Here is a 21,521-nt window from a genome sequence, read left to right on the forward strand (position 1 = left end):
CCTGTCCCTGAGCGCTGGCTGACAGCCTATGCACCTTCCCATGAATCCAGAAGGCTGGCTCCCACGTTCCCATTTGCTGGATGTGGAAACAGAGGCCCGGGGAACTGCCCCAGGCTCAGAGCTGCAGAGCTGCCCCAAGTCTCTTGGACCTCAGAGCTGAGCCCATCCCCCTGCGATACGCTGACCCCTCGCTGTCCTTTCCACGGGCCCCAGACCCTGAGACGTGTCATTAAGGAAATGACAACTGGACATGTGAGTGGCACGTCCCTGGCCTTGCAGGTGGCTTGGAGGGGGCAGTGTCTTTCCAGAAGGCCCCAGGCATCAGACCCCCAAACCAGCAGGGCAGGTGGTGATGCCATTTCCAAGTCAGCCTTGGAGGCTGATGTCTGCGTGGTGAGGCCAAGGCGGGCGAGATCCCAGACACCAGAAAGTGATCCTCCAGCACAGGCACCTCTGGCTGTGACCCTGGAGCCGGAGAGGAGGCCCCGGGCTGCCTGGAGCCCTTCTGCAGACACTCGACAAATCCTACACATGGCAGCCCCGCGGGGCTCAGGTGCGGCTCCACTCAGGGACCCACGTGGAACTAGGCGGGGGCAGAGGCTGGTTGCTGGCGTGAGCGAACAGATGCTCTGGTCACCCTGCAGAGGGGCCAAGTGACCAGGCTGCCTGGTTCAGACCCCTGCTGTGCCCTTTTCCTGCCTGACCCGGGCAGCTGGTTCGTGTCACTGGTCCTGTTTCCCCACCTGCGAACTGGAGGCCTGCCTACCTTATAGGGCGGCTGTGAGCGCAAAATGACTTGGTCCCTGGCTCAGAGGGAGCCCTTAGTGACATTAGTTGTCCCTGGTCCTGCTGGTGGTGAGGTGGTGTTTCTGCACCTCCCAGAGACCCACTCCCCGGAGACTTCCCTGCCATCCCTGCTCCTTCCCTCCCGTCGTCTCTGCCAAGCAGCCTCAGGCACTGATGATCTGCTCCATCCAGGCCCTGCACTGGGGTCCCAGAGGCGACCGACCCCCCTCCCGGGGTAGGTCCCAAGCTGTGTCGGGCATCCTGGGAGCTGAGGTTGCTTCTCAGAGGGCTCCAGCCGCGGCGGGGTGTTGTCCCCCACCAGAGAATACTGACTCGGGCCCCATGCCAGCTGCATCACCTGTTCCATCCCATTTTACGGAGGCAGATGCTAAGGCCGGTGTCCCTGCCCTGCCACGTCCAGGGCTCCCCCTGTAGGCGCGTGGCGTGGGATTCACGGAACGGAGCCCCGCCAGCTCTGCTCCTCACGCCATCTGGGGCTTCAGGGTAGGCAGCAGTGGGGAGGCGCCAGAGGGAGGTGGGAGCACGCTCCCCTCGGTGTTTAGACCCTCTCTCTGCGCAGCCAGAGACCTGGGACACTGACATTCCCTGGGGACCTGCTGTGTGACAGTCCACGGAGGCCCGGTACACATCCCTGCGTCTTCCCTGTGCCAGGAGCAGCCCTGCTCGTTGACCGACTGCCTGCAGGCCCCCGGCTCAGTGGAGCAGGTGCTGTTAGCCCATTTCCTCGATGGGGAGACTGAGGCTCAGAGGGGTCGGCCTCCTGCCCACAGTCAGGCAGATGTACGTGGGGACTGGACTTGAGGTTAGAATCCTGGTCTGTCTGGCTCCAGGGCAGGAAGTGCCTGCTGTTTCGTCATGGGTCTGACATTCACGGGCCTCCTGACTCACCCTCGCAGACGGCAAGTCACAGATCATGGGCCCCTCTTTGCGGCTGTGAAGTGGGTCTAGACTTAATGACCTGGCCAAGGCCACAGCCAGGAGGTGGCAGAGCTGGGATTCGACGCTGGGCCTGGTGGACGCCAAGCCCAGGCACTAGCTCTGCTCCTCTCCCCCACCGGCCCGCTGCGGTGGCCGACCCCCACCCCAGTCCTGAACGCCCGCCTGCTTGGCTCCCCGCAGACACCCTCTGTTCGGCCGCAACGTGCCCCTGTCCAGCGGCTCCGGCTTCGTCACGTCGGAGGCTGGCTTGATCGTCACCAACGCCCACGTGGTGTCCAGCACCAGCACCGTCTCGGGCCGGCAGCAGCTCAAGGTGCAGCTGCAGAACGGTGACACCTACGAGGCCACCATCAAAGACATCGACAAGAAGTCGGACATCGCCACCATCAAGATCCACCCCAAGGTGAGTGGGCGGCGGGGGAGCGGGGGAGCCCTTCCTGGACCCTGGGGCTCTGAGACGCGCTGGCCCAGCCCTCCCGTCGGACACTCGGAGGAACTGAGACCCCCGGGGACCGGCGATGTGTCCCCAGTCTTGGGTCTAGTCAGACTAGAACCCGGGCGTCCGGACATCGCTCTGTGCCTCCCCTGAGCCGCCCGTGCAGGGCAGAGCAGGTTCTGTGCTGCCCATAGCCACTCCCACACGGAGGGTCTCCGAGGCCCAGGACACTTCTGTTGTCCCTCCCGGGCCCATTCCTGGGGATGCCGCTGTCCCCGTGGGGGTGACAGAGGCCAGTGGGGAGCACTTGGGATACTTGACCCCCTCCATCCCCCCACTTCCACATCGACACCCCAGCTGAGCAGGCAGACCTACCCCGGGGCCACAGTGCTCCTCCGTGACTACCACTGGCCATTTCTGGGAGGCCAGCCTGAGCACACCCCCCAATCCCCACCACAGCCCTTGACGGGAGGGACGCCAGTGTCCGGCTATTTCAGAGGGGAAACTGAGGCCTGGGGAGTCAGGTGATTGCCCGAGGTCAGTCTAACCAAGGGCAGGTTGGGCCCACTCGGCTAAGTCCTAGACTCCCTCCAGCGTGTTTCTTGTCGTCCAGCGTTGTGGTCACGACTCTGGGGGCCACTGTGGGCTCACCTGCGGTGACCTGTGCCCTGCCTATGCCATGAGGTCCCTGAGGGGCGGGCCCATCTGGGCTGGCGAGTCCAGCTTGGCTGAGTCTGAACCTGGCTTCTGCTCTCTCTGAATAAAGTTGCCAGCACTTGAGATGATCGGTCTTTTGCAAGGAGGTGTCCTCTTGCCCGATCACGGGAGAGGAGATTTAGTGGCTCCACGTCACTATCCTAACGGAGACCCTTGCCCACTTTTGAGCCCTTTCCCAGTAGTTATTGAGTCTGGGAACACCACCTCCATTTTAAAGACGAGAAAACTGGGGCTGGGGGAGGAGGGATGTACTCAAGGACAGAGGCTGGCACACTTTTTCTGTGAAGCGCCAGGTAGTAAATGATTTAGACTTCGCGGGCCCCGTGGTCTCTGTAGCAACTTCTCTGCACTGGACTGGGAAAACAGCCACAGGCCAGATGGCTGGGCTGTGGTCCAAGAAAAGATTATTTACAGAAGAGGCTGCTGGATTGGGCTGGATTTGCCCAAGGGCCACAGTTTGTGACCCCTGCCCAAGGACCCCTGTGGGGAGAGACAGAGCTGGACTAGACCCCAGGCCTGGCTGTCTCTGGGTCTCTCCCCTTCCAGGCACTGGAATCCCGGGGTGGGGCAGGGGCGCACCCCAGCGGCCACCTGGGGCCAAAGATGCCAGCAGAGTCAGTAAGACCCAGGTGCCCTGGTGCCCAGAGATGCCCAGCGCCTGCAGCGGTTCTCCTGACAGCAGGTCTGCCTCTTAGCCTCCGAGCCCTGCACGCGGCATCAAACCAAGCTTTGGGGAAAGCTGCCAACCCGCGTTGTCTCTCTGGGTCCTCACCCCGATTGCAGCACCCGGGTCCTCCACCTGGGACCCTTTGTGCCACTTACTGAGGCTTTGCCGTCCAGCAGCACAGAAAGTGGCGCGTCCAGACCCCACGTCTCCCACGTGGGCACAGCCGCTTGGTGTCTCCTTAACCCGCCCAGAGGTCCCCCCTCACTCCGTTTACAGGCGTTTACCTTTCTACCTTTATCGAGAGCTGCTATGAAAAACAGGGAAAAATTCTTATTTGACGTGGTGGCACTGCGTAAAAAGGGGAAACTCCTGACCTGGGAGCAGAGAGCAGAGGCCAGATGGAACCCACTGTCCCGAGGGTCCACAGTGCGGGATCCGGCCCCCCGACTTCCAGAGTTAGCCGAGGCCCCTGTGATCCGAGCGCGGCCATCTCCGGGGCTTTTCTTCCTTTTTCCATTGTGTAGTCTAGAAGCTTTACTCCCCTCCACAATTAGCACATGCATTTCATGTTATTTAGTTCACCTGGAAGTTCGCTTCCTGTAGTTGCCTTTGTCACTGACGCACCATTGGTGGGGAAACTCCAGCACCTTGTGAGGAAGACTTTTTATCTGGAAATAAGAACAGACCCACAGGAAGCTGCAGAAGTGGTGCTGAGGGGTCCCACATGCCGCCCCTCCCCCCGGGGTGACATCTGACATGAGGGGTGCAGCATCAAAACCAGGAAACCCTCCAAGTTCACGGGCATCTCCTCCTCTGAGCTTGCTCCCTGCAGCTTCCAGAACATGGAGACAAATAAGGCACGGCCCCCCTCAGAGCTCCCAGTCCAGATGCAGAGTCAGACAGACAGACAGACAAACAGACAGACAGGCTCCGCTGGCCCCAGGAGAAAACAGGAGAGGAGAGTGCAGGTGTCCTCGGTGTGCAGGGGCGGGACAGGGACGCAGAACGTGGTTAAGTCGCTTTATCGCTCTGGCCTCAGCTTCCGTGTGTGTCTATATTGGGAGATCAGGTTGAGCTGCATCGGATTCCAAAACCAGTATCGCGGGTCCCCACTGGGCTCCAGGGCTCCCGCAGACCCCATTCCACACATCAGTGTGTGCATTTTCCGGGTGCTGCTGTCCGTGGCTTTTGTCGGATTTTCAGAGGGATCTGGGACCACTGAACCACTGGGCTCAGTGACCTCGGAGGCCGTGCCCGGCTGGACCCTCTGTGCACTCTCCCTATGACGGACCCCTGAGGCCTGCCCTAGGGACACCTGTGGTCACTGGGGGGCTGAGCCTCTGCTCTGTGAACGCCAGCCCTGGGTCTCGTGGCCACCACGGGGCAGCCAGACTTGCCTTGGTCTGCAGCCCTGACGGCTCTGTCCAGCTGCTCCAGGGACCACCCTGCCGGGGGCCTGGACGTGATCTGGCTCTGGTCCCACCAAAGGCCGACAGCTGAGCCTCCCTCCCCATGTCCTCCCCACCTCCCCCCCCCCCCAGAAAAAGCTCCCGGCGCTGTCGCTGGGCCACTCGGCAGACCTGCGGCCCGGCGAGTTTGTGGTGGCCATTGGTAGCCCCTTCGCCCTGCAGAACACCGTGACCACGGGCATCGTCAGCACGGCCCAGCGGGACGGCCGGGAGCTGGGCCTCCGGGACTCGGACATGGACTACATCCAGACAGACGCCATCATCAACGTGAGCGCCCGCCGTAGCCACGGGGCTCTGTCCCCAGAGCCCTCTCCAGCACTGGGCGCAGCCACTGGCTAGAAAGTTCTTTCTTTAGACGAAGCGGAGCTCTGACTCCCTGTGACTTCTACCCATGGGTGCCAGGCTGGCCCTGGGAGTTAGAGGCTGCTGCCCTGACCCGGGACAGCCCTTCAGGGAGGTAGAGGCATAGCCGAGGCCCCTGAAATATCTTTGCCCAAATACACACCCCGGTCAACATTGATTATTACTACTATTGTTATTATTACTATTATGTTGGATGGCACCTTTTGCATTCACAAAGCACTTTGACAGCCGGCGCCTGCCTCTCTGGCTTTGCCGTGGTTCAGACCCTCTTCTGGAAGCGTTAGTCTTTGAGAGACCCTCGAGGCTGGTGGGATGAGAAATGGTGCCCCATCCTGCGTCCACCTGCTGCTGCCCTTCCTGTGGATGTGAGGCTGGAGGGAGCCCCTGAGGTCTGTGCAGACAGCACGGGGCAGGTCAGACCCTGATGATCAGACGGCCGTGCACTTGGCCTCTGTGGGCCTCAGCTTTCTTATCTATGAAATGGGAGACAGTGATGAGGCCTTTCGACGTTGTCCGGGGATGACATTCAATTACATGTTTCTGTGCTGGTTGGAATGGTAGTTGGAAGAAAAAGCTTCAGGAACCCTCGGGGTCGGGGGGCCCAGGGCACAGCTAATGTCGAATTTCTTCGCCCTGCAGTATGGGAACTCCGGGGGACCCCTGGTGAACCTGGTAAGTGTCCCCTAGAGCAGGGGCCTCGAGTTTTCGGGGGCTCTGCTCACATGGCGGGTGGGGCACAGCCTCGAGACAGGCGTGGGACCCAGAACACAGCCAACAGCCTGGAGGCCCGGGAGGAGGATATGACCCCGAGCACGAGCTGCCCCGTGCCCCCAGGGGAGCTGGTGCTGTCAGAGGAGTGAGGGACGCCCCGAGAACAGCAGCCCAGGCCGGGGCTGTGTGCCTGTGGTGGACCTGGGGCAGGGGACACAGGTTGGGGACGAGTCACCCCCTCTGGCTCCCCCTGTTGTCGTGTTGACAGGAGACGAGATGGGCGTGCCACGCACCTCGGCACCCAGGCTCCCTGGGTTTGGTCCCTGCATCTGGGCCGTGTAAGGATAGACCAGGCCAGCTGAGGTCCAGCCCTCTCTAAGACGCAGATGCCTGTTCCCCCAGTGCCAGATCTCAGGGGAATGCCTTAGCCTTGCCATTAAGACAGTGCTCGGGAGGGGGTCCCATCCAAGGAGGGGGTCAGGCAGGGACACACCCAAGCACAGTGTGAGGAGCAGGGAGGGCTCCAGAGGGACACCGGGCCGGGGGACCTGGCAGCTGACATGGGATCAGGGAGGGCTTCCTGGAGGCGGGAGCATCTCATCTGGGCTGTGGAGATGGAGGGTTTGGGTGGATGCGGACGTGCAGGAGAAAGATATTCCAGGGAGAGGGCAGAGCATGGACACGAGGTGGAGGCGTACATGCAGGTGTCGCTGCTGGAGCAACAGGTGGGAAACAGTGCAAGGAGGCTGGCGCGCCACGTCCTGACGCGGAGGGTGCGTCTCCCCGCGCCCTGACAAGCCCTAGGCTCTTCCAGCAGTGCTGAGGCCATAGCGCTGGTGTTCAAGAAAGCTCGTGTGGGAGGACCTTAGGCCAGAGGTCAGGAGGCCACGCCCTGTGGTCCAGGCGGAGGGGGATGGGCATACAGGGCCGATGAGAGACTCTCCATCCCTGGATCCTCTCCTCGCCTGGTCCTCCCACCTCACGGCTCCTGGGGAACAGGTGGGGATGGGCACTTGGGGGACCAGGCAGGCGAAGTATGCCTTTGTCCAAAGCTCTGAGGCAGGCCCCAGAGGGGACCCCTGGTGACCAGGCCAGGCCCTGGCCTGGGTGTCGTGTGCAGGTGTCACCCCCGAGGTGAACGGGAGAGCCAGGGCAGGGGTGCCTGCCGGGCTGAGGGAGGGGCTAGGTCCAGGAGAGAGGCCTCAGGCTGCAGGTCCGACAAAGCTGCGCAGCCTCGCGGTGGGCAGGGCAGGGCAGGGCAGGGCAGGGCAGGGCAGGGCAGGGCAGGGCAGGGTGGGAGCCCAGCTCCAAAGGGACAGAAAGGAGGGGGGATGCTGGGGGCGGCCCTGGGCCCACTTGCCCCGCCCTGCTTCTAGAAGGAGGGGATGGGGGGGTCCCACAGTCCTCATCACGTCCCTCTTGGCTCCAGCCCCTCAGAATGCTGCCTGGGGGTGTCCTCGGTCAGCGGGCTCTGCTTCTCAGGGGCAGACTGCAAGCTTCCCCGGCCGACACTCTCCAGCCATGGGGGCGGGGTCAGCTTTGGAGGCAAATGGCGGGAGAGGTGGGGGTCCCTGACCCAGGTGTGAACCCCAGAGCACCTTTTCGGAGCTTCTCAGGGAGGGCGCTGATGGCCAGGGTCCCCTCTGGGAGCCGAGCCGCGGACACGCTGCTCTGCTGCTGAGGGCAGAGGTCGCTGGGGCTCCCCGAGTGACCACCCGCTCTGATCACCTGCCCAGGACGGCGAGGTCATTGGCATCAACACGCTCAAGGTTGCGGCCGGCATCTCCTTTGCCATCCCCTCAGACCGCATCACGCGCTTCCTCACGGAGTTCCAGGACAAGCACGGCAAAGGTACGGAGCTCCCACGTGGAGGCAGGGAGGCTGTCCCAGGGCTGAGCCCACAGCCTCCAGCCGGGCCAGGAGATCCTGCGGTGCTGTGTGCCCACGCTCACTCCTGACCCAGTCCTGACGTCCTGAGACACCCCCGCCCCGGGATACCTCAGCCTCTTTCAGATCTTCCACTTCATGGCCACGGTCACGCCTACCCCTCCAGACTGGCCCCTCCGGCTGGGGATCATCAACCTCACCTCCCACCTCCAGGGGTTTGGCTCTCGGGCTTCACTTGTCTGGGCTGCTCCGTAGCTGTCAGAACCCAGTGCTTCCTTCCTTGCATCCACCCACCCACTCACCAACCCACCCACCCATCTGCCCATCCACCCACCCATCCCTTCACCCACCAACACACCCATCCCTTCACCCACCAACACATCCATCCAACCACCCACCCACTCACCAACCCACCCACCCATCTGCCCATCCACCCACCCATCCCTTCACCCACCAACACACCCATCCCTTCACCCACCAACACATCCATCCAACCACCCACCCACTCACCAACCCACCCACCCATCTGCCCATCCACCCACCCATCCCTTCACCCACCAACACACCCATCCCTTCACCCACCAACACATCCATCCAACCACCCACCCCCCATCCACCCATCCATTCTTCTCCCCACCCACCCATCCATGCACCCACTCATACATCCGTTCATCCATCCATCCACTCATTCCTTCATCCATCTATCCTTCCTTTCTTCCTTCCTTTTCCTTCTTTCTTTCCTTCCATCCCTCCTTCCTTCTGTTCATCCATCCACCTATTCACCCTTCCTTCCTTCCTTCCACCCATCCACCAGAGCCCGAGGTCCTGATGCTTGGACATCACCCTCTTCTCGTCCTCCATCTCCTACCCCCCACACACAGGCGTGTCCAGCCCACCCTGCCCGCTCCCAGGTGGCCACGAGCATCCATCTGGGAGAGGCCTTGACAAGGCCAGGTGACTGTCCCCTGTCCCTAGTAAGGACAGGCCAGCCGCTTTCCCAAAGTCGGTGGTCACGGCCACTCTCCAGAGGAGGGCCGTGTTTCTGATCTCAGGACCTTTCCTGGTGGCCTCCACCTTCCCACCATTCTCTTCACCTGAGCAACTTCTCCTTCCGCCCAGTTTGTCTCCCATGACCCCTCGTGGCCAGCACGCAGACCTGACTCAGCCCTCCTGCTCACACCTTCACGTTGCTCCCTGTCTCCTCCCAGCCCCTTCGCCAGCAGTCCACTGAGGGCAGGGGCACTTCTTCACGCTTGCCCCATCCTCCACGCCCCCACCAGCCAAGTATACAGACTCCAGTACAGCCCAGACCAGGGCTAGGAGGACTGGTCCCGTGAAGAACCGCAGTTGAGGACCCCGTTTGGTTCATCCGTGTCCCTTATGTGAAGACAGCCTGAAGCCAGGGCACAGCCGGTCTTCCCTAAAGAAGCTGAAGGCTTCTGTTGGCCAGGGGATCATCTCACCTCTTGAGCCCTTTGCTCCTTGGCTGCTAGGAAGCTCAGAACTTGATCCAGGGCTGCACCTTCGTACCACACTTGGTTTTTTCTCTAATAACCTAGTTTTCCAGTTTAATTTTTCTCTGCTTCAGGGGTGCCTTTGACTTTGACCACCTTCCTGGAAATCAGTGGGGCTGTACTTGGCACAGATTGAGCTGTGGGGTGACTGTTTTGTTGGAAATGGGGTGATAACATCCTCTTCTTTTTTCTCTCTTCCTCTGTTGTTGTGCAGGGACTGTCCCCATCCTTTGTTGTACGGGGACTGTCCCCTTCAGCACTGACCTCACCCCAGTCCCCAGGGAACACTCGTCCCCTGTCCCCAGAGCTGTCACCTCCCCAAGGACATGTGGACTAATGAAAGAGCCCAACAAATTTTAGCTGAATGACTGAATTTATAATTTTAAAGCCTTCTGAAATTGACTGATGTTCACTTTTAGGTTTTTTTTTTTTTTTAAATAAAAATACCAAATCATCCAAACCCAGTTAATCTAAATTTCTTTAAGACTAACCGTCTTTTTATTATAGTGAGGGGATGTTAGTTAAGGTGCGCTTCTTGTTTCCATCTAGGGTTTGGGGGGCAGAGGCCTCTGGGGAACTTTCAAGGTAAGAGTGGCCCCAGGAGGGTCTGGGGGTTCAGCCAGCCTTAGGACTAACGTGTACCCACAGCGGGTGATTGAGTTAGTGGGCTGGGCCATCCTAGGTGTCCGCCCAGAAGGTACGCAGATAGTACACAAACTTATGCCCAGGACTGAGGGGCAGAAAAACAATGGTTCAGCTCAACTCCCTGAGTCATGTGTGACCCTGGACTGGTCCTGTCCTTCCTGGAAGCCTCAGAGAGTTGGAGAGGGAGGAAAGGGAAGAGGGCCAGTTATGCTTACACATAAGTCTAACCCTGACCACACTCGCCACTGTCATTCAACATGGTCTAGGAAGTCCTAGCCATAATAATTAAATGAAAAAAAAAAAAAGAAAAGAAAGAAGAGGAATCCAATGGCAGAGGAAAAAGGAAAACTGTCACTCTTTGTAGATGACATGGTACTCTATGTAGAAAATGCTGAAGGCGACACCCAAAAGCAAATAGAACCCGTCCGAAAACTCAGTTAAGTTGCAGGATACAACATTACTCTACAGAGTCCATTTCGGGGAGACAAGAGTCGATGCCGGAGACCAGTTAGGGGCCCACAGCAGCCTTTCTGGCGGCCAGGCTCGGGGGTGGCAGCTGTGGGGTGAGGGCTGGTTGGGTCCGGGATCTCTTTTGCACTTGGAGCCAATAGGACCCGCTGGACCGTGGGGTGTCGACTATACACCGACATGGCGAAGGCCCGAGCAAGGGGGAATGAGGGGCATTTCCTGGGAGGGGGGCCCTGGGGCAAATCAGGGATCAGTCTTGATGCCGAGAAGTCCAGGTGTGTGCATCAGTCTCGTGTCTGCTTGTTTGTTGAAGTGAGAGTCAGTTCACGTGGCGTGCAGTTGACCGTGTGAAAATGTACCCTTCGGTGCGTTCCTCCTTCCCCGGAGACCATCCGCCCCCTTCAGACAATCACTTCCCCTCCCCTCCTGCACGGTTGTTTTGTTACCGTCTTTGATGTACTTGCCTCACTTTGGATCAGCGTGGTTCCGTGACATGTTTAGAAAGAAACAGGGCACCCAGCCTCCCTCCAAGCCTTGTTACCAGCATCGGACACGCATCCCTTAGGTGATTTTCCAATAAGGACGGGAAGACGAAGGGTTGCAGTTATGATTCTGTTTCTGGAAAGCCCGCGAGTGGGCGGGGCCCGCTGCTCCGGGGTCGGTGGAGGGTCAGGAATCTCCTGCCCCAGGAGATCTAACAGGACAGCCGCTGGCCTCAGGTGACCCTGGGCTACGCTTCTCGAAGCCGCGGGTTTCTTCCTCCTTGGTAAGCATGACCTTGGGGCTGTGAGCGAAGCTGACCAGTGGCCAGTACTCACGTCGGGAGCAGGATGGAGGGCTGAGGCCTCAGTCCCCGGGCCCTACCCCTCTCCTCTGAGGACCTCATCCAGTCTTGTGGATTTAAGTGCCATCTAGAGAGTGACTCCCCCAAATTTACACCTCCAGCCTGACCCTCTCCCCAAACCCTAGACTCAGATGTACAACTGCTTGTCACCCCCACACCCCCACAATCTGTGTGTCCCCATCACCATTCCCCTTCTCAGTTACGGCAGCTCCATCCTTCCAGATTTTCCCACCTGCATCCAATCCATCAGGCAGCCCCGTTGACCCTACCTTGGGGATCTGTCCGTCCCCTACTGCCCTCTTGCCATCTCCAGCTCCACACCCCAAGCCAGCCACCAGGGACACTCATCTCCTCTCTGCTCCTCTGTCCCTGCCCTTGCCCCCCACCCCGACCCCAGACTCTTCCCACTGCCAGAGGAGCTTCTTTCAAAATTTAAGGCAGACCGTGGCGTGTCTCTGTGCAAAACCTCCCCAGGCTCCACCTCACTGGGAGTAAAACCCCAAACCCAAAGCCCACCAGATCGATGGGGTCAGGGCTCCCACGTGCTCTGACCTCATCTCCCACAGGGTTCCACCATCTGGAACATCCATCAGTCTTCCTTGGTGAAATGTCTGTTTACATAATTTGCCCATTTTTAAAATTAGACTTGTTCGTGTTGTTAAGTTTTGAGAATTCTTTATGCATTCTGGGTAGGATCCCTTTGTCAGATAAATGAATTGCAAATATCTTCTCCTGGTGGCTTGTCTTTTCATTCTCTTAAGAGCAGAAGTTTTGTAAATTTTGATGAAGTCTAATTTACCAATTTTTGTAAATGGATTGTGAATCTAGTGTTATATCAAAGAGATCTTTGCTAACCAAAGGTCCAGGAAGATTTTCTCTTACATTTTCTTCCAAAAGTTTTACTTTGTGAGGTTTTAGACTTAGGATTATTATGTGCTTTGAATGAATTTTTTAAAATAGTGCCAAATATGGATCAAGTTATTTTTTCTTTTCTTGCTTTGGATATTCAGTTGTTCCAGCATCACTTGTTGAAAAGGCTGCCCTTCTTAACTGAATCACCTTTGCGCCTTTGTCAAAAACAAAATGAGTATATTCCGTTCCACTTGTCTTTTTGTCCCTCTTTATACCAACATTACTGTCCTCTTGACTGTAGCTTTACGATGAGTCTTGAAGTCAGTCCTCCAACAGGTCTTCCTTTTCAAAGTTGCTCTGGTTCTTCTAAATCCTCTGCATTTCCATACAAATTTTAGAATCAGCTAGTCAATTTCTACCCCCCAAACAAACCCTGCTGGTATTTTGATTGGGATGTGCTGAATCTATAGATTAATTGGGGGAAAATTTTCATTTTACCTATATTAAATCTTCTGGCCCCTGAACAGAGATACCGCCTCACTATTTAGGTCTTCTTTGATTTCTCTCAGCAGAGTTTTCTAGTTTTCGGAGCACAGGTTTTACACATCTTTCATCAGATTTATTCCTGAGTATTTTGTAATTTTGATGCTATTCAAAATTATCCTTCTATATTTCAATGTCTGATTGTTTGTTACTAGAATATGCAAATAAAATTGATTTTTGTATGTTGATCATAAGAGATCCTGCAACTTTGATAACTCACTGATTAGTTCTTTTTGGTAGATTCCACCAGGTTTTCTAAATAGGTGATTATGCAGTCTGTGAATAAAGACAGTTTTACTTCTTTCCAATCTGAATGCTTTTTTTTATTGCCTGGCTAGACCCTTCTATAAAAATATTGAATAAAAGTAGTGAGAGTGGACATCCTTGCCTCATTAATGGTGTTAGGGAGAAATCTTCAGTTTTTCACCATTAAGTATGATATTAACTAAAGGTTTTTCATAGATGTTCATTATCAGGTTGAAAAAGATCCCTTTTATTTGTAGTTGTTACTAGGAGTAGATGTGAGATTTTGTCAGATGCTTTTTCTGCATCTTTTGAGACACTAGTTTTCCTTTTTAGTCTGTTAATATGGTAAATTTCATTGGTTGGTTTTTAAATATTAAACCGTCCTTGCATTCCTGGAATAAACCTCACTTAGTCATGACGTATTATCCTTTTTATATATTGTTGGATTTGATTTGCTGAAAACATTTAAAGATTTTTTTCTCATATATCTTCATGAGGGATATTGGTCTAGTTTTCTGGTTTTGGTATTGGGATAATGAGTTGAGAAGTTGTTTAGGAAAAAAACTCCCTCTGTCAGTCTCTTCTGCTCTCAATTTTCTACTGCGACACTATTTCACTTCTGACACATCTGGTCAGCAGTGTGAGGGGTTTCCCCACGCCAAGCTGGGTGCCTTACAATTTAACTCAAGTCTGACACCGTCTACCTGGAGATAGCATCAGACCCCACAAGTTAAGGGCTCAGTCCTACAAGACTGCCCCCCTACCCTGCTTTCAGATGCCAATTGCACACCTGTGACTATAAATCAGAATTGCCCATGACCCCCTTCTTGGGTTGGATCATTTGCTAGAGCAGGAAAACTGTTTACTCACTAGGTTACCAATTTATTATGAAAGGATATGTCTGAGGAACAGCCTGATGAAAGAGATGAATAGGGCAAGGTATGGGGGAGGGGTGTGGAGTCCATGCTCTCTGGGTGCACTGTTCTCCTTGCATCTCCACATATCACCAACCCAGCAGCTCTGCGAACCCGTCTTTTTGGGGTTTTCTGGAGGCTCCATGACATAGGCATGATTGAATAAATCATTGGCCATTGGCAATTGATTCAACCTGTAGCCCCTCTCCCCTCCCCAGAGTCAGGGTAGGGAAGGCTGGGGCTGAAATTTCCAATCCTCTAATTACGTGGTTGTTTCCTCTGGCAACCAGCCCCCATCCTTAGGAGCTTTGCAAAAGTCACCTCATTAACATAAAGTCAAGTGTGATTGAAAGGGACTTGTTATGAATAACAGAAACCCATTTCACCTTTATTGTTCTGGAACTATTTCAGGAACTGAGAGCAAAAGATGCCCCCTGTGGCTCTAATCACTTTAGGAACTTACAGAAGTTTCAGGAGCTATGTGTTAGGAACTCTGGGCAAAGACCAAAATATATATTTCTTATTATAAGTCACAATGTCACAGAAGTACCATTTTCCATTTTCTAGAGCCACTTGTGTAGAATTGATATGATATCTTCCTTAAACATTAGTTAGAATTCTCCTGTGAGGCCGTCTGGGTCTGAAGTTTCTTTGTGGAAAGATTTTTAACTACAATCTCAATTTCTTTAATAGATATAGGGCTATTGAGGTTATCTATTTCTTCTTGAGTGAACTTTGGTAGTTTGGAAATTTCAAGAAATTTGTCCAGTTTACCTAAGTTGTCAAATTTATTGACATTGAGTTGTTCATATTAGTCTCTTATTATCCTCTTAATACGTGTAGAATCTGTAGTGATGTCACCTCTCCCACTCCTGATATTGATGATTGTGTCTTTTCTCTTGTTTTCCTAATCAGTTTCCTGTCAATTTTATTGATCTCAAGGAATCAACTTTTGGTTTTCATTTATTTTCTCCACTACTTCTGTTTTCTATTTCTTTGATTTCTACTCTTTATTATTTCTTTTCTTCTGCCTGTATTAGATTTCATTTGATCTTCTTTTTCTAGTTTTTAAGGAGAGAGCTGACGTTTTTGAATTGATATCTTTCTCTTTTTCTAATATTGGGACTTTAGTACTATTAATTTCCCTCAAAGTACCACTTTACCTACATCCCACAAAGTTTGGTACATTGTATTTTCATTTTTATTCAGTTTAAAATACTTTCTAATTTCCCTTTTGATTTATCTTTAAAGATGAGTTATTTAGAAATATATATTAGGTTTCTAAGTTATTGGGAATCTTGTAGATACCTTTCTATTAGTGATTTCTAGTTTAATTCCATTGTGGCCAGAGAGCGTATTTTTATGATATGACATTTTAAAAATGTACTGAAACTTGTTTGGTATGGTTTAAAATATGTAAATGCTATTTCTGGGTCTAAGTCACAGGCTGGAGCAGCTGGGGGCAAAGAGGTACCATCTTAGCCTATTATGTGTATAGTGCTCCAACCAGAGAGCCTGCCACATGGTTAGAGCTCACTGGGTATTATCAATTAATATATTATTTATGGAGAAGGCAGGGGAAGGTGACGAGTTCAGACCAGAGTAAGGTGAGTTTGGGGAACCTGTGGGATGGAGGCTGGAGAGAAGAACCCCACTGTCCACTGGGGTTTGGATGTGGGGCTTAGCAGGAGAGCAGATGTCAGAGCTGAGGTGGTTGGATGGTGCCTGAGAGGGTGAGGGTGGGCACGAAGCCACAAGATTAGAGCCAGGACGTCTCCCAGCTCCTCAAGAGCAGCCAAGTGGAGAGAGGTAACTCTAGGTGCCTGATCACAAGGGGGCTGGGCTGGTCCAAGCAGGGTGGCTCCTGCTGCTTTCTACTACTGGTGTAGGGGGTGGGGGAATTCTGCCCCTGCCTGGCTCCTCAGTGGGGACAGAGACTTTCATGGTGGCTCTAACCAAGTCCCGACATGTTCGGTTTCTAGACTGGAAGAAGCGCTTCATTGGCATACGGATGCGGACCATCACACCAAGGTGAGCGCTGAAGGACGCTGCCCCCTGCCACCCCTCCGTTCTCATCCCTCACCTCAAGCTTCCTCCCAGACCCTGGCCCCGACATGCCCGGCCACCTGCAGGTGCTCCAGCAGACCAGACACACTCAGGCTTCTGAGCCTTTGCTCAGGCCGGTCCCTCTGCCTGGAATGCCTTTCCCCCTTTGCCTGATAGGTTCCTTTGGCTTCTGTAGGACTCCATTCAGGTGCCCCTCCTCCAGGAAGCCTCCCAGATTAGTTTCCTGTGATTTCCATAACAAATTACCACAAACTCGGTGGCTTAAAACAATAGAAATTCATTCTCTCACAGTTCTGGAAGCCCACAGCCCAAAATCAAGGTGTCAGCAGGGCTGCACTCCCCCCAGACGCTCCAGGGGAGGATCCTTCCTTGTACCTCCCAGCTTCTGGTGGTTCCAGGTGTTTCTTGGATTGTAGTTGCATCACTGCAAGCTCTGCCTTTCTCATTGCATGGCGTCTTCTTCCTGTGTGTCTGTGTCCAATCTCCCTCTTATTTCTCTTATAAAAACACCAGCCATTGGATTAAGGGCCCACCCTAAGCCAGGCTGATCTCATCTAGAGATTCTTAACCAACCACATCTGCAAAGACCCTATTTCCAAACAAGGTTACGTTCTGAGGCCCTAGGTGGACATGAATTTTGGGGGTGGGAGGGACACTATTCTACCTCCCCAGGCTACTCGAGTGGGAGGAGGTGCCTCCTCTTCACTTGCAAAGCTGTGCTTCCCTCGCCAGCATCGCATTGGTCCCATGGTGTCAGAATTGCCCATCCTCAACCTTGACCATGAGCTCCTTGGGAGCAGGGACTGGGTCCTGCTCATCTGTCTGCTCCCCACCCCTCCCAGAACCCGGTCTACAGCAGAGTGGGTGCCTGGAAATACTAAGTGAGTGAAATAGAGAAGGGGGTGGGGAAGAGGAGGGAGAGGGAGGAAGGAAAGGAAGCTGAAGGGAAGAAAATGCAACGTCAAGTCCAAGGTTTGAAGAAGGAAGAGGTCACTGCATTGGGGAGCTCTGGGAAGAGATAAGCTCACCTGACTGACCTTCCCACCCACTCAGTCCCTAAAATGACCTTCCTCCTGTTTCAGCAACTGTTCACCTAGGGAATAAATCTGAAAGCAATTTGGAATCAAGACCAATATGCCAATTTATCTTCTAAAGGTGTTCTTTCTCTCTCCCTGTCATCCATCCATTCATCCATTGCACTATCCATCCAGTCTTCTGTCTCTCCACAGCATTATTCACCCATTGTCTGTTCATCCTCCTCTACCTTTCCTCCCTCCTTCATCCTTCCTCCCCCCATCCTCCCATCTATCTGTCCGTCACCCTCCCCTCTTTACACTTCTAACCATCCACCTTCACCAAGGTTTCTCTTGAGGAGCCCATGTTGAGTAGGGGACACAGACAAGAATCAGTGACAACCCAGAGTGGTCAGTGGCAGGACAGGGCAATGTGGGAGCCCAGAGGAGATGCCTGGTGTGGCCTGGGTGGTGGAGAGAAGGAAGAGTCAGTTTAGAGGCTCAGAAGAAGTGCCTTAACAGTGGAACTGCCTTTTCAGTTTGGTGGAGGAACTAAAGGCCAGCAACCCAGACTTCCCGGCGGTCAGCAGTGGAATTTACGTGCAAGAGGTTGTCCCAAATTCACCTTCTCAGAGGTAGGCTCCACCAGAGGAAGCAGGGCGACTGGGCAGGTGGGTACAGGGCCTGGGCTGGGCTTCACTGATTTGCATGACCTTTAGCTTCCTGGCAGCATGACGCAATGTGGAGTGGCAGGTGGGATTCTGGCCAGTCCTCTAAGCCAGAGGCAGGCTGGAGAGGTGAAGGCCGTGCCCTTCCTTGGCCCAGAATGTCCTTTCCTTGGGTCTGGGGAGACAGAGTAGCAGAGGTCACCCCGAGCTGAGAACTCTGCATCAGCCTGGCTCTCACCAGCCCAGTGGACCAGCCTGGGTCTTTCTGGGCCAGTGTTCTCATCTACAAAATGGGCATGATTCAGCCCACTCTTCCTGTCCCGTGAGACACTGTCAAGATCAAATGAGATAAAGCCTCGTTTTCTTGGAAACCGTCAACTACTAGAGAAAGGTTGAATGTTGCAGCCCTGGGAGCTGAGGCGGGCAGTGTGGTGGGCGGGGTCTGACGCGCTTGCACGGCTGATCCTGTGCCCTAGACCAGCTCTGAGCCAGCGCCTGCCCCTCCTCTGCCTCAGGGCTCCATCTGTGCAGTGGGTGGGCTGCACCAGATCCTGCTTTTAACTGTAACGCCGGGAGCTGGAGATAGTCCACGCTGAGGTCTTGGGCTGCTGTAAGGGGTGAGGGCAGAGTGCGGAGTGGAGCTGGGCAGGTGGGCCCCCCAGCCCCTGTGGCCCCTTCAACCCAGCAGGACCCCTCCTTTCTGTTTTGTGTGCTGGGCTGGAAGACGCGGACCCCCTGTGTCCTTCCGCCGTGAACACGGCACACGTGCTCAGCCCGCAGCCGACCTGCAGTAAAAATTGTCGAAATACCGATCCATGAAGCCAAAGGATAGCCACCCCAACTCAAGCTCTTTCTTCCGAGTTGCTGCGCCCCACTGATTCAGCAGACAGCAGTCACTGAGAGCGGCCACACGCAGGGCACCCCGAGAGCCAGACAGGGGAGCTCGGTGGTGACGGCGGCCGCCACTGACCAAGGCTGCACGTGAGCTGTGCGCTCCACACGCATCGTCTCAGTTACTCCTCACTGCAGCCTGGGGCACGCGGGCTGCTGCTCTCGCCCCATTGCTCAGATGGGAAGACTAAGGCTGGGCAAAGTCACCCCTCCGAGGTCACACAGCCCACACGTGTGGATCTGGGCGCTATCACCCATGCATCTAACCACGGTGCCACCCTGCCCGCCCTCTGGGTGGAGGGGAAGGTCACGGCGAGTCAGGTGCAGAAATGGGGGGGCCAGCCCAGCTCGCTCTGTCTCTGATGGGGAAGTCCTACGTTAGAATCAACCCCCTGGACCTCGTAATTTGCAAGGCGTGTTCCCACATAGGGCTGTAGGTGTGGAAACTGAGGCTCGAAGGGGCCGAGCACCTGGCCCAAGGCAGCCCAGCTAGGGAGGCTGCAGCCAGCACGTGACCCCAGCCCTTCTGATGTAGAGAAGTAGACCGACAAAGCGCTAGTCCGTTGTAGGACAGTGCTTTCCGTCTGGTGTGAGAGCCTTGCGGTCAGGGCCCCGTTCTTCCCTGTTGAAATGAATTTTCTTAACGTGCTGCTGTTAAAGCCCACTGTGCCCAGACCCGGGCCCGGGCCTCTCGGGGCGGTGCTGTGACCCTGTGTCTCTCCCGTTGGCAGAGGGGGCATCCAAGATGGCGACATCATCGTCAAGGTCAACGGGCGCCCTCTGGCCGACTCAAGCGAGCTGCAGGAGGCCGTCCTGACCGAGTCCCCCCTGCTGCTGCAGGTGCGGCGGGGGAACGACGACCTGCTCTTCAGCATTGTGCCCGAGGTGGTCCTGTGAGGGTGGGGCCACCTCCCTCCATCGCCGACCGGAGCCTGCAGCCGGGACAGGGGCCAGCAGACGGGTTCCGCCCAGAGCCGCTGCCTCCCGTGGGGTCGGGACAAAGGACCGAGGTCGGTCCTCAGCAGAGCCAGAGGCCTCCTCGCGGCCGTCCAGGGCCAGAGCCACAGGCTGGGCTTGGCCAGGGGTCCGCATCTCAGCCTTCTGGGAGGATTGGCTCCAGCATCACGGTGCCCCTGGGGGCAGCCCGATGTCCCCCCCCCCACCGCCCACCAAATGCTCCTGAGGGCCCTTCCAAGTTCCCAGATCTAGAAAACTCTTCCATTTCCCCGGAGGAAGTCCCATCCTCTCTCCCGCCTTCCTGCCTTTGCACCTGTCGATAGGATACCTCTCTGAAATGCCCGCTGCTCCTCCCCTCCCCTCACTGACCTTCACCTGTTCAGGTCTCAGCCCCCAGCCTCCTCCTCTCCCAGGTGCGCCTCCCTGGCCTCCCACACCCAATAGCACCGTGCCCACCACGTTGAATGACCAGGGCTGTCTGCCCGGCCAATCTGCTCCCCTTGAGGAGTCAGGTGTGACGGGTCTGGCCCGGAGCTGGCGCCGCGGGATGTCCCCTGGCTGTCCAGCCAAGCCCCGGGGCTTGGCGATGAGGTCCGCCTTCCCAGGCGCAAGAGAGGCTGGCAGGGAGCAGAGCGTGTCTGACCCCCGGGAAGGCCGCCCGTCCTCCGGGAGCGGACCCTGGGGTGGAGGGCAGAGAGCAGAGGACGCTGGGACCTGCAGGGAGAGAGGAGGGGAGGACTGAGCCGGCTGCAGCTCCCCGGGCTGTTCTGTGCGGAGCGGGCCTCACGGCATCGCCCCGGAGCAGGCGAGGTGCTCCCCTCTCCGCAGGGAGCCTGTTTCCAGGCGGCCCCGTGAGCTTCACTGTGCGGTCGGTCCCCCGTGTTGCTTGTACTGTACGTTTCTCTACTGTATGGGAATTAAAGTTTACAAGCGCACGGTCCTGTGCCAGCAGGGGCGTCTGGGGCAGCCCACCCGCCGCTGTGCAGCTTCTCCTGACCCAGAGCTGACACATCGGTGGGCACGGAGACCCGGGGCCAACCGCCTGGAGCACCCAGGCATCCCCAAGCCCCAGCCACCCCACCACTCAGCCCTGGCTCCCCACTTACTCCCAGCCCCCCGGTCCCCGGCAAGACCCCTCCCCTCCCCGTGCCGTGGCCTCTCCCCCCCAGGCAGGAGGGTCCTGAGACCACCGACCTCCTGGCAGTCGGGCAGAGCCCTTGGAGAGGCGCCCGGCTGGCAGCGGTGAGCCCGCTGAGTGTGCAGCGTGTGCCCGGCCAGGCCGTGTGATAAAGGCTTCCCTGCATCTGTGCTGTGTCATCCTCACTGCAGACCACCCAGCAACAGGGAATGAGGCAGAACAGGAGGGACAAAGCTCGCTGCCCAGGGACACCGCGGGGGCTGCCCAGGGATGGCGGGAGCTGTGAACTTGCCCAGGGCCAGCTCCCAGGGTCACAAGTGGGGTTGTGAGGGTGAGGGGCGCCCATCAGGGCTGAGAGGGAGGGGCCCAGCCCTGTGTTCTGGACCACCGGCCTGAAAGGATCGAGGCCCCTTGGTTCCAAACCTCACAGAGCGGCAGGGTCTGTCGCCAGCCGGCCTCTGTGTGACCGCGGCCACCTTCTGCCTCGGGGGTGGGGCGGGGGAGTGACCTCAGACTGCAGACTTCAAGTTTTTCCGAGCTCCGAGAGCCTGAGGTTCAATAGGTCCAGACTTAAATGACCCGCCACGGGGCGAATTTCAGGAGATGGTCTCAGACGGCCATGGCGGCAGCCGGAATCCTGCTCAGTACCTAGAAGGGCTCACAGGAGATACGTGGAGACAGGCACGTGGGCGCTGGAGATGCTGAGTGTGGCCAGCTGGCCGGATGGGGGAAGGGAAATCAGACCAAAAAGCACTCAGCACCCAC

General features: G+C 56.1%; 1 protein-coding gene across 3 annotated transcripts in view; it reads left to right on the top strand.

The window, feature by feature from the left end:
• HTRA3 (HtrA serine peptidase 3) overlaps window positions 1–20,885 on the top strand; it is a 32,991-nt gene extending 12,106 nt beyond the window's left edge. The window contains exons 3-9 of one of the 3 annotated variants that reach the window (XM_036853960.1): window positions 1,927–2,149; window positions 5,108–5,302; window positions 6,038–6,070; window positions 7,846–7,960; window positions 16,005–16,053; window positions 17,642–17,737; window positions 19,393–20,885. In XM_036853960.1, coding sequence (XP_036709855.1) covers window positions 1,927–2,149; window positions 5,108–5,302; window positions 6,038–6,070; window positions 7,846–7,960; window positions 16,005–16,053; window positions 17,642–17,737; window positions 19,393–19,558 — 877 coding nt within the window. In that variant the 3' untranslated portion in view covers window positions 19,559–20,885. Of the gene's footprint in view, window positions 1–1,926; window positions 2,150–5,107; window positions 5,303–6,037; window positions 6,071–7,845; window positions 7,961–9,204; window positions 9,913–16,004; window positions 16,054–17,641; window positions 17,774–19,392 lie in introns of those variants that run through there. The other 2 variants (XM_036853961.1, XM_036853962.1) reach the window with 2 other exon arrangements.
• Window positions 20,886–21,521: the final 636 nt, after the last annotated feature.

The sequence above is a fragment of the Balaenoptera musculus genome, chromosome 5 (genome assembly GCF_009873245.2).
Source record: "Balaenoptera musculus isolate JJ_BM4_2016_0621 chromosome 5, mBalMus1.pri.v3, whole genome shotgun sequence".
NCBI lineage: Eukaryota > Metazoa > Chordata > Mammalia > Artiodactyla > Balaenopteridae > Balaenoptera > Balaenoptera musculus.